Here is a 13,938-nt window from a genome sequence, read left to right as displayed (position 1 = left end):
TCATGACCTGGGGACCGTTTCAAGGAAATTGTCAGCACTGACAAGCTGTCTTTATCCGACAGTTACCATAGTAATAGTCAGAGGCCAGTGCCTCTCACCCAATCAAAACCAAGGATTTCACTGAAATTATCAGCGCTGACTACTTTCATGACCCCCCCACCCCTGATCTTTCTTCTTACTACTTGCAGCCCCCATACCTCTTCCCGCCTTGACACATTTTTCCACACTCGATCACATTGCTGAATTAGATGGTGGTTCTCAAATACATGTACAAACCATGCATTACCAATGCAAATTGGCAGGGTAGTAGCACGGATCCCCTTTTTAGGCGATAGAGTCCTTATAAGCCTCTTAGGTTGTAAGCAACACTCTTCCATCCTCTAATCCTCCTCCTTGGTCTATTCCAAGCCACCAAGACTGCCATGAAAATTAAAACATGTTTTATTCATTTCATTGTGGTTCACTGTGCTTCCTTATGCTGCAGTCACATTTCCCCTACGGCGGCCGTACGTCGAGTCAAAACGGCCATTTTATTCACTTTCATTCAAACCACCTATATGTAACTAGCACAAAAATATGTTAAAACTGCTGTTTCCGACTCGCAGTACGGGCGCCGTAGGGGAAATGTGACTGCACCAGGGTCTATATTGTTTAAGCAGAGTCTGATGACAGCGTTAACCCTTTCCTTCGTGGAGCAAACCAAATTGCCACCCTGGCATGACCTACCATTTAATTTCAGCTATGTGTGATTCCACCTCAGTCCCATTTTGTTCAATAACTTTCTTTCACTTGGTTGTTTATTATTTGTTATATTTTTTTCCGTTGAGATATTGTGCTAAGGTTAAAGGAACTTAATTTTCAGCATGGCCTTGTATTTTGAATGTGCACTGCACAGGGCTATTCAGCTGTGAAAGACGCATCACTGGTATGGCGGTGCACCAGATTTTGACAATGCCAGCACCTTAAAGTTTTCATTTCTATTTGTTCAGCAAAAGCTTGATATTTTCTGATTATTTTGAAATGAAATTTAGTTTCGACTGAATGCATGTCTCATGGATTTTAAGAATTAATGGGTTGCTACCCAAATTTTGACTTGTAGTTGTTATGCCGACAGGGATATTTGATTCTAGTAAATTACCAAGTAAAGATAAATATATTACATACAGTATATGCAGGTGAACTAATTTCACTCTTGTACATGAAATTCTGTGTGATTTACACACAAATAAATGAACATAAAGATGATGAAATTACGATATATAAGTATAGTAACATTAGGTATAAATTTTCATAACATGTATATCCACAAAACATGGTATTTAGGCTGATTTTAATATTGATTACTTTCTACCCAAAGTGATAACCTATGGGTTATGGTGGTTTAGATGAGTCAGTTTTAAACTTTAGAACATGCAACTGCTGAAAATATATATATAATCATTTTAATTTGTTTGCCCATTCGCCCTTCCCCCATTCCCCTTTCCTCTCATCACCATGTATATATATATTTTATTATATTTTCCAGATGATAGTGATGATATTTCGCTTCCACAGAATGTAGAAGGTTATATATTATTATTGCAGTCATTTTAGCTTACCGTACTCTTTTAAGCTTCATTTTATGTTCATGTTGCATAACTCCAGCTGCTTTCCATACATATCATGGCAATCGTTCATTTGTCTTCGTCATCATCAAATATCTTGTAAATAACCTAATATTTCATTGTCAGATCTTGTTTATATGTTGTAAAATTATTCTTATAAGAAAAACATATTGCCCCTGAAAATGTATTTAGACAGGAATTTGTAATATCTTCTATAACAAACACTATGAGTTGAAAGGAAATCAAATATGAAATTGTTTAAATTATGTATAATAGCAAACAAAAAGTTGTATTCACATACCCCAAAAATGTTGCTTACATGGTTCCAAGCATAATTATGTAGATCAGATTTAGTGATCAAGTACCCTGTATACTTTCTCAATGACATTTAGTTTTGACCAAAAACCATTTACTTTCTTCCCATTTTTTTTATTCACCATTCATTCGAAATACAAAAATGTTCACACACATACTTGCTCGCTTTATGAAACAAAAGATAATGGTAAGTTAGCTTCTCTCTTGAATGAAAGCTTCACTACTTGTAATGAGTGCTTCATCATTTTCCTGACAAAAGGCAGAAAAAAAATCCATGGTTGCATTGAAATTTACTGGAAGGAAGGGGAGCTGTTCCAATTAAAATTTATTTAGTTAAAAAAAGGTTAAATTTAAATTTGATATTTGTCACACCTGCATAGCAGGAGGGAGACATGTAGGTATTGCTTTTCTGTTCTCGTCAAAATTGAAATCAAAATTAAAATCTTTACCTGTAGTGTAAGGTTAAGTTTTTTACATGAAGTTCTAAGGTCCTATGTTTAAACCTCTGGCATCTTAGTTATCAAGTGTCACTATTCATTTTAGCTAAATTTAAATTCACAAAGTCCCAAGGTCAATTGAGATGATTGAACTTTGACCATACTGTGGGATCAACATATAAAACAAATCTGCCCATTAATTGAACTGTCCAATGAAAGAGAAAGATAATTTCTCTCAATCAGAATTTGATATCTTGTTCATGATTTTTTGGCATAAGTGAAAAAAAAATCTAGAATATTTTGCCCAAACTTTTAGTATTTGATTTCAGTAAAGAGAACTGTATGAATCATAGAAAATATACTAATTTGTGTATATATTTGATACTTGATTATTACTACAAAAATGAAAGAATATCACCCACTCTGATAATTGGAAAATCTTTGGTACAGTTTGCGCATAGTCGTTCTTAAATATTACATTTACACCAACTTGTACAAATAGTTTGAGAAGCCCCTCTCTTCCAGGCAGTTGAAGTAATAACATGGAATAGACTCCTTTTGCTAGGCACCCAATACTTTGCCTTGATCAATATTAGCCTGCTGTCTTCAGCATCTTGTATTATAGAACTGAATCTTATCAATATATTCATTTATACTTGAGTAGTATTTAAAATTAGGTTGTAGTATTGAAAATTAATCATTAGTAATTAGCAAGGGTGAGTAGTCCTAGAAATAATGCTCTGATCTGAAATCTTATGGTAAAAGATGAACACTATATCACCATTGTTATAATTCAAATGAGAAAACAAAATAACATCACCTTGCCTTGCCCCCCCCCCTCCCCTTCAAAATATCCTGTTATTACCCCTGATTTTAAGTTTAAAAAATAAAATGCTCTTGGGGGAAAAGGGTTTTAGTTATTGTTTCTTAATAGCAAAAGCCTTTAAAGCAAAACAGCTATTGAAACATTTCACTTGTATAAAATGTTTCAATGAAAACAAAAATTAAACAGATTTACAGGATGAAATTGTGGTATAAAACATGTAATGGTGTGTGTGAATTTTGTGCTTGTTTTGTTATTTGTGTGCATTCATTTTGTTTGTGTGGCCTCCATCCTTGATTCAGAAGTAACCTGTCCTTAGAAAAATGCATGACTTTCATTTTATTTTGTAGTAATTTAGACTTTCAGTTTGCTTTTAATTGTCTTTTTGCATTCTTAGTTTTAGAGGAAAGCTTTATGTGTGAAAATCTTGCATTTTTTTTCAAAAAACAACCATTAAAGACCAATTTGTAGTTAGCGTGGGTAAAATCAACCTAGATTAATTAGACGTATTAAAAAACAAAGCACTCATAATATACATATATTATAATCATCAGAATCATTAAAATTCAAGTCCATCAACAAGAATAGTTGAGTAGAAAGAATAGAGAACAATCAAACAAAAGGAAAAGTGGAAATTTTGTTTTTAAAAATCTGAAATACCTTACTTCATTTCAGTTTTTACATATTTTCTCAAAAAGTAATATGATTGGCTGTATGCAAATGAAGAACCTATCATGTCACAATCACTATATCCCATATATTTTATTTTTAAAAAATTCATATTATTTCATTTTTCCTCTAATAATGTAAAACTTTGATTTGATTTGATTCCTCTTTTCTCATTGTGATGTAGTTTATTGTGTATCAGTGAAGTGTTTTTTTTAACACTAAAAACAATGACAATTTATGTGTTTGACATTATAGATAATAAAAATACAAAATAAATATAGTGAGTGTGTAACATCATTGACTCACTCATTAGACTGCTATGCCAAGCAAGACCTAAACAGTCAACATTTGCTTGCTTCTTTTAGAAATTTGTCTAGGGCCCCGTCTTATAAAGTGTTACGATTGATCCAATCAATCTCAACTGTATGGAAATCCATCCATACCATGTTTTTTTTCTACAGGAATTTTTTCCTTTATTTTTAGTAAACAAAGAGAATCACACTGAATTTTCAAGAGAATGATGAATGTATGAACAAATATATCTAGAAAATGTTTTGAACAAACTTGCATTATAGATGTTGATGTTGCTGGCCGTCCACGGTTGTGTTGATGGGATCAATCGCATCTCTTTGTCAGATGAGGCCTTGATTACAATTGCATGATCAGGGGCCCGTTGCAGAAAGAGTAAAAAAATCAATCGCAAGTCCCAAATGCGCGCTGTTGATTGGTTGAATATCAAGTTGCGACTGACTTTTAGAGTTGCGATTGATTGCAACTCTTTCTGCAACGGGCCCCAGGCCCTGTTACATGAAGCTTAGTGATTGACCGTGGAGCTAATGTTTACAATTAATCATACACAGTAACTAATGCAATCAATCATAGAAATCAGCCACATGATCAATCACAAAGCCTTATGTGACTGGGTCTTCACTTAATAACTCTATCTTATAGGCATGCATGCATTGCTCTCTTGAATAGTGGAAGTAGTTGGAAGGCTCACTGCTGTTATTGTTTTGTACTTTGCTCTTTATCTGTTTAGAAGACAGTTCTGATAGCGTGTTTTTGAGTGAGAATGAAGCCGTGCATGCGCATGTTAAAGGTGAGCTGTTTGTGCCGTGCATAGATGGTAGTATAACTCTTTTCTAGGTATTTTTATTAATCCGTTCACTACTGAATTGTCTCATCCCCATAGGCTTAGTCCAGGGATTTCATGAATTCAGTAGATAATGGATTCCAGTGGCCTAAGTAAATCCCGGTTTATGTTCCTAAATTTATATTTATACATTTTATTTGATTGATACACATTTGCAAAACCCAATTACAAATACACCTACATTGTACATGTACACTTGGTGGACATTCAACTTTTGTTATAAAGATAAAGATTGGGTTAATCTAATCGTTAAAATTGGTAGTGACCATTTGGCACTCCATAGGAATGATACCATCACTGGAGACCTTCAAATTTAAACTGAAGTCTTATCTTTTCTAACAGTATTAGTTATTGGCACTTTGACACTCATCCAAACTTTCCTTCTTTCTTTTCTTGTGCGCCTCGGAATAGAATATTTCTAGATAGATGGCGCTATATAAATGCCTATTATTATTATTATTATTAGGCAATTATGCAATATAATACAGCCTAGTTGGGATTTAACCTGGCATTAACCCTTTAATACTGGCCAATTGTAATGATAGAATATGGCATGGAATATAATAAGATGCATGGGTTCATGTAATGAGTAGTTAAGACTGACTGGGTACATGTAAATGCTAGTGCTTTTATTACCTTGCTGAGGGAATCAGTTTATACCCTTCTTGCATTAACAGATCCATTGCCTTGCATTATATATGCACAGCATAATTTGTCATGTGATTATTTTTGGTACATTTGCATGTTTGATGGTTCCACATATATTTTTGAACAGATGATGTTCATAACTAGATTTGTATATTCACAAAATCTTATGCACTCAACTTTTATATTATTATTAAGCTTCTTTTGTATGTTTTCGTTTACTTTGAGTCCAACTATCAATTCTCTCTATATTTTGATTTGTCGTCTTGGGACAAATCTCACTCGGGGTTGATTAATTAAGCTTTCAATAATGTGATTTTGACTTTTTAAAGCTCCTGTAAAATTTTGAGCAGGGGAATGCAAAAGAATTTGAATTTTGATTCCAACACCCAAAACCAGCATCAACACTGAACTGGAAATCACCCAATGTGTGAGATAAAAAAAATTAAAGTAAATGGGAAATATGGGAAACTGATAACGAATCCGCTGATTGCAAATTCAAAGCTACCTGTACCTATTGGATTGTAACTTGTACATACATGTACATAATTATCCTGCTTGATTAAAGTTTATTTTATTAAAAAATTTTTAATTGTAGTTACCGATTCAATTATATTTTCATTTCAACTACAGAATAATAACAACTGATTAATGTCATACAATTTTGGTATCAATGATAATAGTGGTGTGGTCACCCTTATCTATTCGTCACACCCATTTTGAAGAGGGAAATATTGAGTTGATATCACAGTAATAGCTCAGCGATACAAGTGAACTTAATTTCTTAGCTATGATATTAAATACAAGATAAGTAGACAGATCTTATTGTATTATTGAATAATGCAAAACATAATAAAATACTATAATACTAATGATTATTTTTGTTTCATTCCCTGTGTCATTGTAGATGACTGGAAGAGAGATGAAAGGTGAGTCAATGAATAGCCTTCACACTTTAGAATATTTTTGTATTCATCTGTATCTTTAAGATTTTTTTTATAATATTCTGTGAATACTATTACAATTTTTGTTTTTTGTCAATATATGTGTGCAATCTTGTCAATATCTTGGGATTAGCTGGTCATGAATTAGTTTTAAATTGATTTTGCTTAACTATAAAAAAACAAACATCATCCATATCAAATCGTCAAAGAGTAGGGTGTTCACCCGGTGTATTGCACCTGCCGGTCCCGGCAAAATCCAGGTCAAGTACCCGATGCGTTTATGCCCAGGAGGCCCCTGCATCGTATACATCCAGATCCAGAATCAAAAGAAAAATAATCTATATTTTAATGGATTTTCTATCTTGCATTTTGATTAAATGTTCTTTTTTTGGAAAACAGTATTTTTCTCTGATTTTGCATTTCCCTGCTTTTAGCCTTTTAAGTTTTTGAATTATTTTCTAATTGAAAGGTATTGGTGACATAGTTGTTATCATAAAGAGCAAAAAAATATATTGGTCTTTGAATGGTGAATACATATATTTTCTATGTCTAAATGTTACCAAAGTATTACATGTATGGTGTGTATCATAATTGTAAGTTGAATCATTGATGGATAAAAATAATTCTTTCTTGTCAGGGTTACTGAACCAGACCATGTGGTGAAGAATACTCCGTCATATCGAGTACAGCCGGGCAGAATACAAGATTTTGTGCCAGGAAAGTCTGGCCTAGCAGCTCATGAAAAAAGTGTGAGTAATCCTGATACGCCTTCATGAAATGAATGGTTGTTTCTTTGATTATACAGTGTGTCCCACAAAAGAGGAAACCTGTATTCAGAAATAGATTTCACAATTATCAAATATGTTTTCTACTGTAAATTTGATACATGTACTTTTGGTACATGTAAGAGTGGAGTCTCATCTTTAATTTTAGACCAACAGCTTAGGAAATTATTCACACATTGCAGATTACAAACAACAAGTATCGAGGCTTATCAGAAACGATTTGCGCAGAAACTCGAGTGTTAATCTGAATCCACTCTCATTTCAGGGATCAGTGAGAGACACTGAACAAAGAAGACAAAAGAAATGCTAATGAGCCAATCGTCGAAGAAGCACTGTTGTATCACGAACCATTCTTGCCCAATTGTTAGGCGCAATCTGATTTTGACATTAAAATTTCAAACTTGTCTTGCTCACTAATACGTGAAGTGTTCGTCACATGTTAGGTATCAGAATTTAGAGGAATAATTTAATTTTATGATGTAAATGAAATATATTAATCAATTCGTCTTTGAATAAAAAAGATGTTGGAAACCCGGTTTCCTGTTTTCTGGGACACACTGTATAGATGTGGTGTGTTGTGGCCCAGTGGATTAGTCTCCAGACTTTGAAGCAGAGGGTCGAATCCCAGCCATCGGGTATGTTTAGTTGTGCTGCACTCAACCCGGATGAGGTAAATGGGTACCTGGCGGGAATTTATTCTTTGAAATATGTGTGCACTATATAAGGCTTGCCGTGCTTAATACCCCTTTCATAGTGCCCTCTTCATTTTTCACCGGCGAACTTCGCCGGCGAACTTCTCCGCCTCGCATTCCTCACTTCCCCGGCGAAGAAAAAAATGTACCCTTTCGCACTGACATTTCTTCCCCGGCGAAAGTCAACGGGCGATTGCAGAACAAACGAAAGAAAATTGTAAACATTACTTCTTACCTATTACAAAAAGGTATCAAAAAAATTAATTACAACATATTTTGGAAGAATTACGATAAAAACAAACAATATCACCTTGTTTTTATATCTTAGCGCATTTTATACATGTAAAAAGTGCTTTTTAATAAATATTGTTAGTAAAAAAAAAAAAAAATGTTCGAGGGTATCTACTTGGCCATAGCATTCAGGTGAGCTTGCAACTATCGCGCGCGGAATCTCGGTGCAGGGGACTTTGGGAGAGAAAAAAATTGACCTCTGACGTCATTAAAGAGGAGAAGTTCTCCGGTTTGCTTTCATACTGGCCTTTTCACCGGTGAAACAGCTTCGCCGGCGAAGTTCTCCACCTCTAGAGGTGGAGAAGTTCACCGGCGAACTTCACCGGTGAAGTTCTCCTGTGTACCTTTCATACTGGACACTTTCCCCTTCGCTGGCGAACTTCGCCGGTGAAGTTCGCCGGTGAAAGGCGCAATATGAAAGGGGTATAAGTCAGTGAGAGTAATAATATCCAAGTTCCCTTTGTCTAGATATGGTAGATGGCTCCACAATTATGACCTTGGCCTTAGTATATCTGTTGATAGACACTTAGGCCCTTATTCTGAACTCTGGTTTAATTTAAACCCTGGTTTAAAGTTGTGGTTTAACTATGGAGAGCCTATTGGAGCACAAATCCCTAACAGTACACATTCAAATGATTAACTCATATGGCACCCAAATCGTTCATAATAGTCCGGGAATGATAACTGAAATATTTTTCTTCATTATGAAAGTAAAAGGCAACAAAATACTCAGCATAACAAATTTACAACATAAACAGAATTTTTGAACTTTTGGCTCCCCATAATTTTAGCACAGAGTTAGACTGTTGTCTAAGTTAAACCTGACTTCAGAATACGGGCCTAAGCATTTTAGGGAAGAAATTCCTGCCGTGTACCAATTTACCTCACATGAGGCCTTTAAAACCATTAAATCCAAATTTGAGCAAATTTTTCAATTTTTGGTCGGTCGGATCAGGGCAACATTATTGTTTTTAGGCCTTAATTATGTGCATGTGTACTGATCATGGTTGGTAAAGACATGATAATGAATAAACCATGCAATTAAATACTGGAATAGTGGTTATGACACTGGTCTAGTAATCCATATGTCGTGGGTTCAAATCCTGCCTGGTCTGCCTGTGAATTTTTTTACAGCAGCTGAGCACCACGTCACACAGCAGTAGCGTGTGTTACTCCTGTGGTATTGTTGGAGACAAAATGAAAATCTTGTTTCTTGTCTTTATCGCCCAACAAATTAATAATTCCATTTGATTTGATACTGGACAATTATTACCAATTGTTTATGCTTCATTTACAGGTCTTATCAAGGAAAGATGGTCCTCTCTATGATGGAGGGTAAGTATTATCTTTAAAGGACAAGTTCACCCCAACAGAAAGTTGATTTGAATTAAAAGAGAAAAATCCAACAAGCATAACACTGAAAATTTCATCAAAATCGGATGTAAAATAAGAAATTTATGACATTTTAACGTTTCGCTTAATTTCACAAAACAGTTATATGCACATCCTGGTCGGTATGCAAATGAGGAGACTGATGACGTCATCCACTCACTATTTCTTTTGTATTTTATTATATGAAATATGAAATATTCTAATTTTCTCCTCATTGTCAAGTGTAACAACGATTAATTTGTCCCTGAACATGTGGAATTATCATTGCTTAGTACTATATGGTTCAGTCAAATTGGTCCTTATTGTCAAATCTGTAAAAATTGAAATATTTTATAATTCAAACAATAGAAAATAAAAGAAATAGTGAGTGATGGACATCATCGACTGACTCATTTGTTTGTCACTGAGTTGTGCATATCACTGTTTTGTGAAAAATAAGCGAAACTTTAAAATGCCCTAACTTTCTTATTCTACATCCGATTTTGATGAAATTTTCAGCGTTATGCTAGTTTGATTTTTCTTTATTTATTCAAATCAACATTTTTCTTGGGTGGACTTGACCTTTAAATTTAAAGGGGAAGTCTTCCCTGATGTTTATTTTGGTAAAAGTAGAAGAGTGAGAGTAACTTAATGATGGAAGGGCTCGAAAAATCATTCAAGTGGATAATATTTTTAAAATAATTCACTTACACAAGTCTGCACCTTGATTATTTTATCCCCAGGATAAACATAAGCTCTGGTCATGAGAGAGAAATTTGTAGGAAGTACTCAAAGTAATTGGAAATCAGTAATACATGTACATGTATAGAATGTGTCTATGATTTAAAATTTTAGCATTACCATAATCATCTGAATTTTAACTCTGTTTTGCTTGTTAGCCACATGACCTGCAGCCATATCTCTTTTTTTTTTTTTTTTTATAGTAGACCATTTTACCATAATACTTTATTTCTAAATTACACACTCACAAAAAAAAATTACCTTTCTGACAATTGGAGTCCACTAATGAAAGTTGTGTAGCACTGACATGTCATTATCTGACAATTACAATTGGACACCGATGCTTCTCACCCAGTCACAACCTAGGAATGGTGTTAGATCTGAAAGCTTGCAAGACAACAATTGTAATGAATCTTGATGAATCCCTTCTGTGAGTTTTCCTTGAAACTTACACGTTCATGGCACCACATAAAAGCTGTAAATTGTCATTTTCCTATTGATAACAAAGTGAAAACTGATGTTTATAAAGCTCAAATCAATTTTTTTTTGCGTCTCTAGGCGGCGTGGATCTGCTCCCGGGTCTGGCTATGCCTCTGACGAAGAAGCTCGGAAGGCCTATCATAGCTTTGTCAAATCTGGTGAGCTACCCGGTACGGCTGGTTTCGGTTTCGGCGCTCCACAGGCTCGTAGAGGTAAGAAAATAGCTCTCTACCCCTTCAAACCCTTCGTCCAACACCACTTCCTAGTTCCCTGATAATACAGACCAGGGACCTGTCTTACAAAGTGTTGCGATTGATCCGATCAATCGCAACTATGGATGGCCAGCCACGTCAACAACTACAATGCAAATGTGTTCAAAATATTTTCTAGATATGATGTTTATTCATACAGTACATTCATCACTCTCTTGAAGATTCAGTGCGATTCTCTTTGTTTACTAAGGAGATTGTGCAAATTTCCTGTAGAAAAAAATTATGGTATGAATGGCTTTCCATACAGTTGAGATTGATTTGATCAATCTCACTCTTTGTAAGAAGGGGACTAGAACTCTCAAAGTCTCCCGCTATGTTGTTCTTACAAGTAATGCCATGTTTGCACAAGGGGAGTGTTTCATGAAGGAAATGGTCGGTGAGTTTCACTGGTTAATTTGTCCCGAGCCAATCAGATGCAAGGATTTCAGTAGCTTATAACAATAGTCAGTGAAAATGTGTGTGGTGAAATGCTCCCCTGGTGCAACAAAGCTATGCAATGTTTTGATAAACAATTTTCAGCTACATGTACATGTATGGCGAGTCAAAATGCCCACCTTTAATCATAAACATTCCACCATACACTGTAAGTACTCCCAAAGTTGTCCCAAAGACATATTCAAGGGACGTATAATCTCGTTGTGATGCCACAAGTCATGTTATGTCATGAATCATCATCGTGGTTTCATCTCTGAACATTTTGTTCTGCGCTTGATTTTTTTTTACTTCTTGTGAAACAACTCATTTTTTATGCAATTCCAGAGTAGGGCTGAGGGTAATATTCATTGTGAAATAATTGAATTGAGAGATATGTACAGGTGAAGAATGAAATCACCGGTGGCTTTCCATAATTCATCGGATCAATCACAGCTATTTGTGAAACTGTCTCCTGACAATGTTTTTGTTTCAGAGTTAATCAAAGTCTAAGGATGCTGCTATGTTAAAAAGAAAGTAGTCTTTGCAGACATCTTGCCTTTGTGTACAAAAAGGTTCGAAACAGGGCAGAGAGTAACAATATTTGGGAAACATACATGTAGGAAAGTCAAGTATCTTTGCATATCCATCTAGTAAAGTTAACTTCTTAAATATGCAGCAAGGCTTTCAGGACAGTCAAAACGTCATCGGCGATGCTTTTTGAATGTATATGAAGTAGTGTCTCGGTTACAATCTATTTGGGACTACCTGTAGCTAGACTAGGCCTGTGCCTGCTTTTTGTAATCCTCAGAGCATAAAACATTTATTACTCTTTTAAACTTATTTTGGAAAGAATTCTCAAGCTAATGGAGTGGATTAAAAGCATTTTGTGAATCAATTAGAAATGTGTCTTGAAACATCAATGTTAAGGCAAAGAAGTGCAGCTGTAAGTTCCAATTCAAAGAATTGTAGTTCTGCAACTAAAAGCCTAACCCGAAGATAGCTTTGAAATTCAACCTAAATTAATCATGTTGGAAGTGGATATATCATTTCATTAAAATAAAACATCTATGAGAGCTTGTTCAGTAAATTTGTAAATTGTGATTCATCCAGCGGTATTTTAGTAATGTTATTTAGAGGGTAGAGAAATGTGACTAAGAAAATATATTGGAAATATGTATACTTTAGTGGTTATCTTTTCATCTACTTTATTCACATACTAGTATACAGCTTTAGTTGGCTACTATTCAGGGGTATGAATAACACAATAAAGTTTAAGTATAAAAAAGTTAGGGTAGCAATTTAATTATTGTATTATAAAAAATAAAAAATAATAGAAAATTCCTATTTTTTTTTAATTCATTGTCAGAGTGATATTAGCCTGTCTACCCCAATGTACATGTATGCTGGAGCATGTTAGATATAGCATGAGTATTAGTGCATGGTGCTGATTTGCCATGGTCCCCCTTCCTAACTCTGTTTTTCCATTGACTTGCATCTTCGCCAATAGAGTGACAAGACTTAGTACCTCAAATCACATTTCTTACAACCTTTGGAATTGATTATGCTTTTGATAAAGCCCAGCGCACACTATACAATGCGATTGCACTTAGATCTGATTGCAACAAATCGCAGAGTGTGTGCCAGCCTGCAACCCCGGGAGGGGGTCAGTCACAGACTGAAGTGGTCACCATGCTCGTCCAAACACAATTCTATTTGACACCAAGGATGTACATGAATTAATAGTGTAAGATTGTGTAAAATGTACCCGGAAATGTTGGCTGTGCCCAGGGGCACCATGACCAGGGCTGCCAACCACACTGGGTCAAGTCTTTAACACTATCTAGGGGGGGGGGGATACCTCGGAGGCCCCCCCTCAACGATTCACGCGATATTTTCCTTGTATGATTTTGCATACTAATTATGCATAAATTAGCATAATCAATTAATAGCAATTGATATAGAATTTTGTTGATTATGTACCAGACAATCTGTGTGCCAATTTTCCGCGTGATTGACGGCCGAGATCTCAAGGCGGGGGGGGGGGGGGGGGGGGGGGGGGGGGGGGGGGGGGGCATGGGAGGCCCCCCCCTGTCATATGTTCTCCCAAAATACCCCAGCCTAGATAGTGTTAAGCGAGCTTGAGCATGTTCTCGGGGCGCAGGATATATTGCAGTGTTCAGGGAAAGAAAATACAAATGTCAAAGTACCCACTAAAAGTACCCTTTTTTCATTAAAACGTAAAATAACCCTTTTCCTAAAAAATGTAATTGACGCATTGGGTCAGATATCTGACCCTTATTTG

General features: G+C 35.3%; 1 protein-coding gene across 9 annotated transcripts in view; it reads left to right on the top strand.

Annotated features, from left to right (window-relative positions):
- The window catches only part of LOC129281800 (uncharacterized), a 36,403-nt gene extending 23,299 nt beyond the window's left edge, over window positions 1-13,104 (top strand). For 3 of the 9 annotated variants that reach the window (XM_064113244.1, XM_064113241.1, XM_064113247.1), the window contains 6 exons: window positions 1,526-1,564; window positions 4,888-4,947; window positions 6,554-6,575; window positions 7,228-7,339; window positions 9,656-9,693; window positions 11,029-13,104. In XM_064113244.1, the coding sequence (XP_063969314.1) occupies window positions 1,526-1,564; window positions 4,888-4,947; window positions 6,554-6,575; window positions 7,228-7,339; window positions 9,656-9,693; window positions 11,029-11,224 (467 nt within the window). In that variant the 3' untranslated portion in view covers window positions 11,225-13,104. The remainder of the gene's footprint in view (window positions 1-1,525; window positions 1,565-4,887; window positions 4,948-6,553; window positions 6,576-7,227; window positions 7,340-9,655; window positions 9,694-11,028) is intronic. The other 6 variants (XM_064113248.1, XM_064113243.1, XM_064113249.1 and 3 more) reach the window with 3 other exon arrangements.
- Window positions 13,105-13,938: the final 834 nt, after the last annotated feature.

This window comes from Lytechinus pictus, chromosome 18 (assembly GCF_037042905.1).
Source record: "Lytechinus pictus isolate F3 Inbred chromosome 18, Lp3.0, whole genome shotgun sequence".
NCBI classification, from domain to species: domain Eukaryota; kingdom Metazoa; phylum Echinodermata; class Echinoidea; order Temnopleuroida; family Toxopneustidae; genus Lytechinus; species Lytechinus pictus.
Note: the sequence above shows the minus strand (reverse complement) of the source record. Positions and strands in the feature narration are given on the sequence as shown.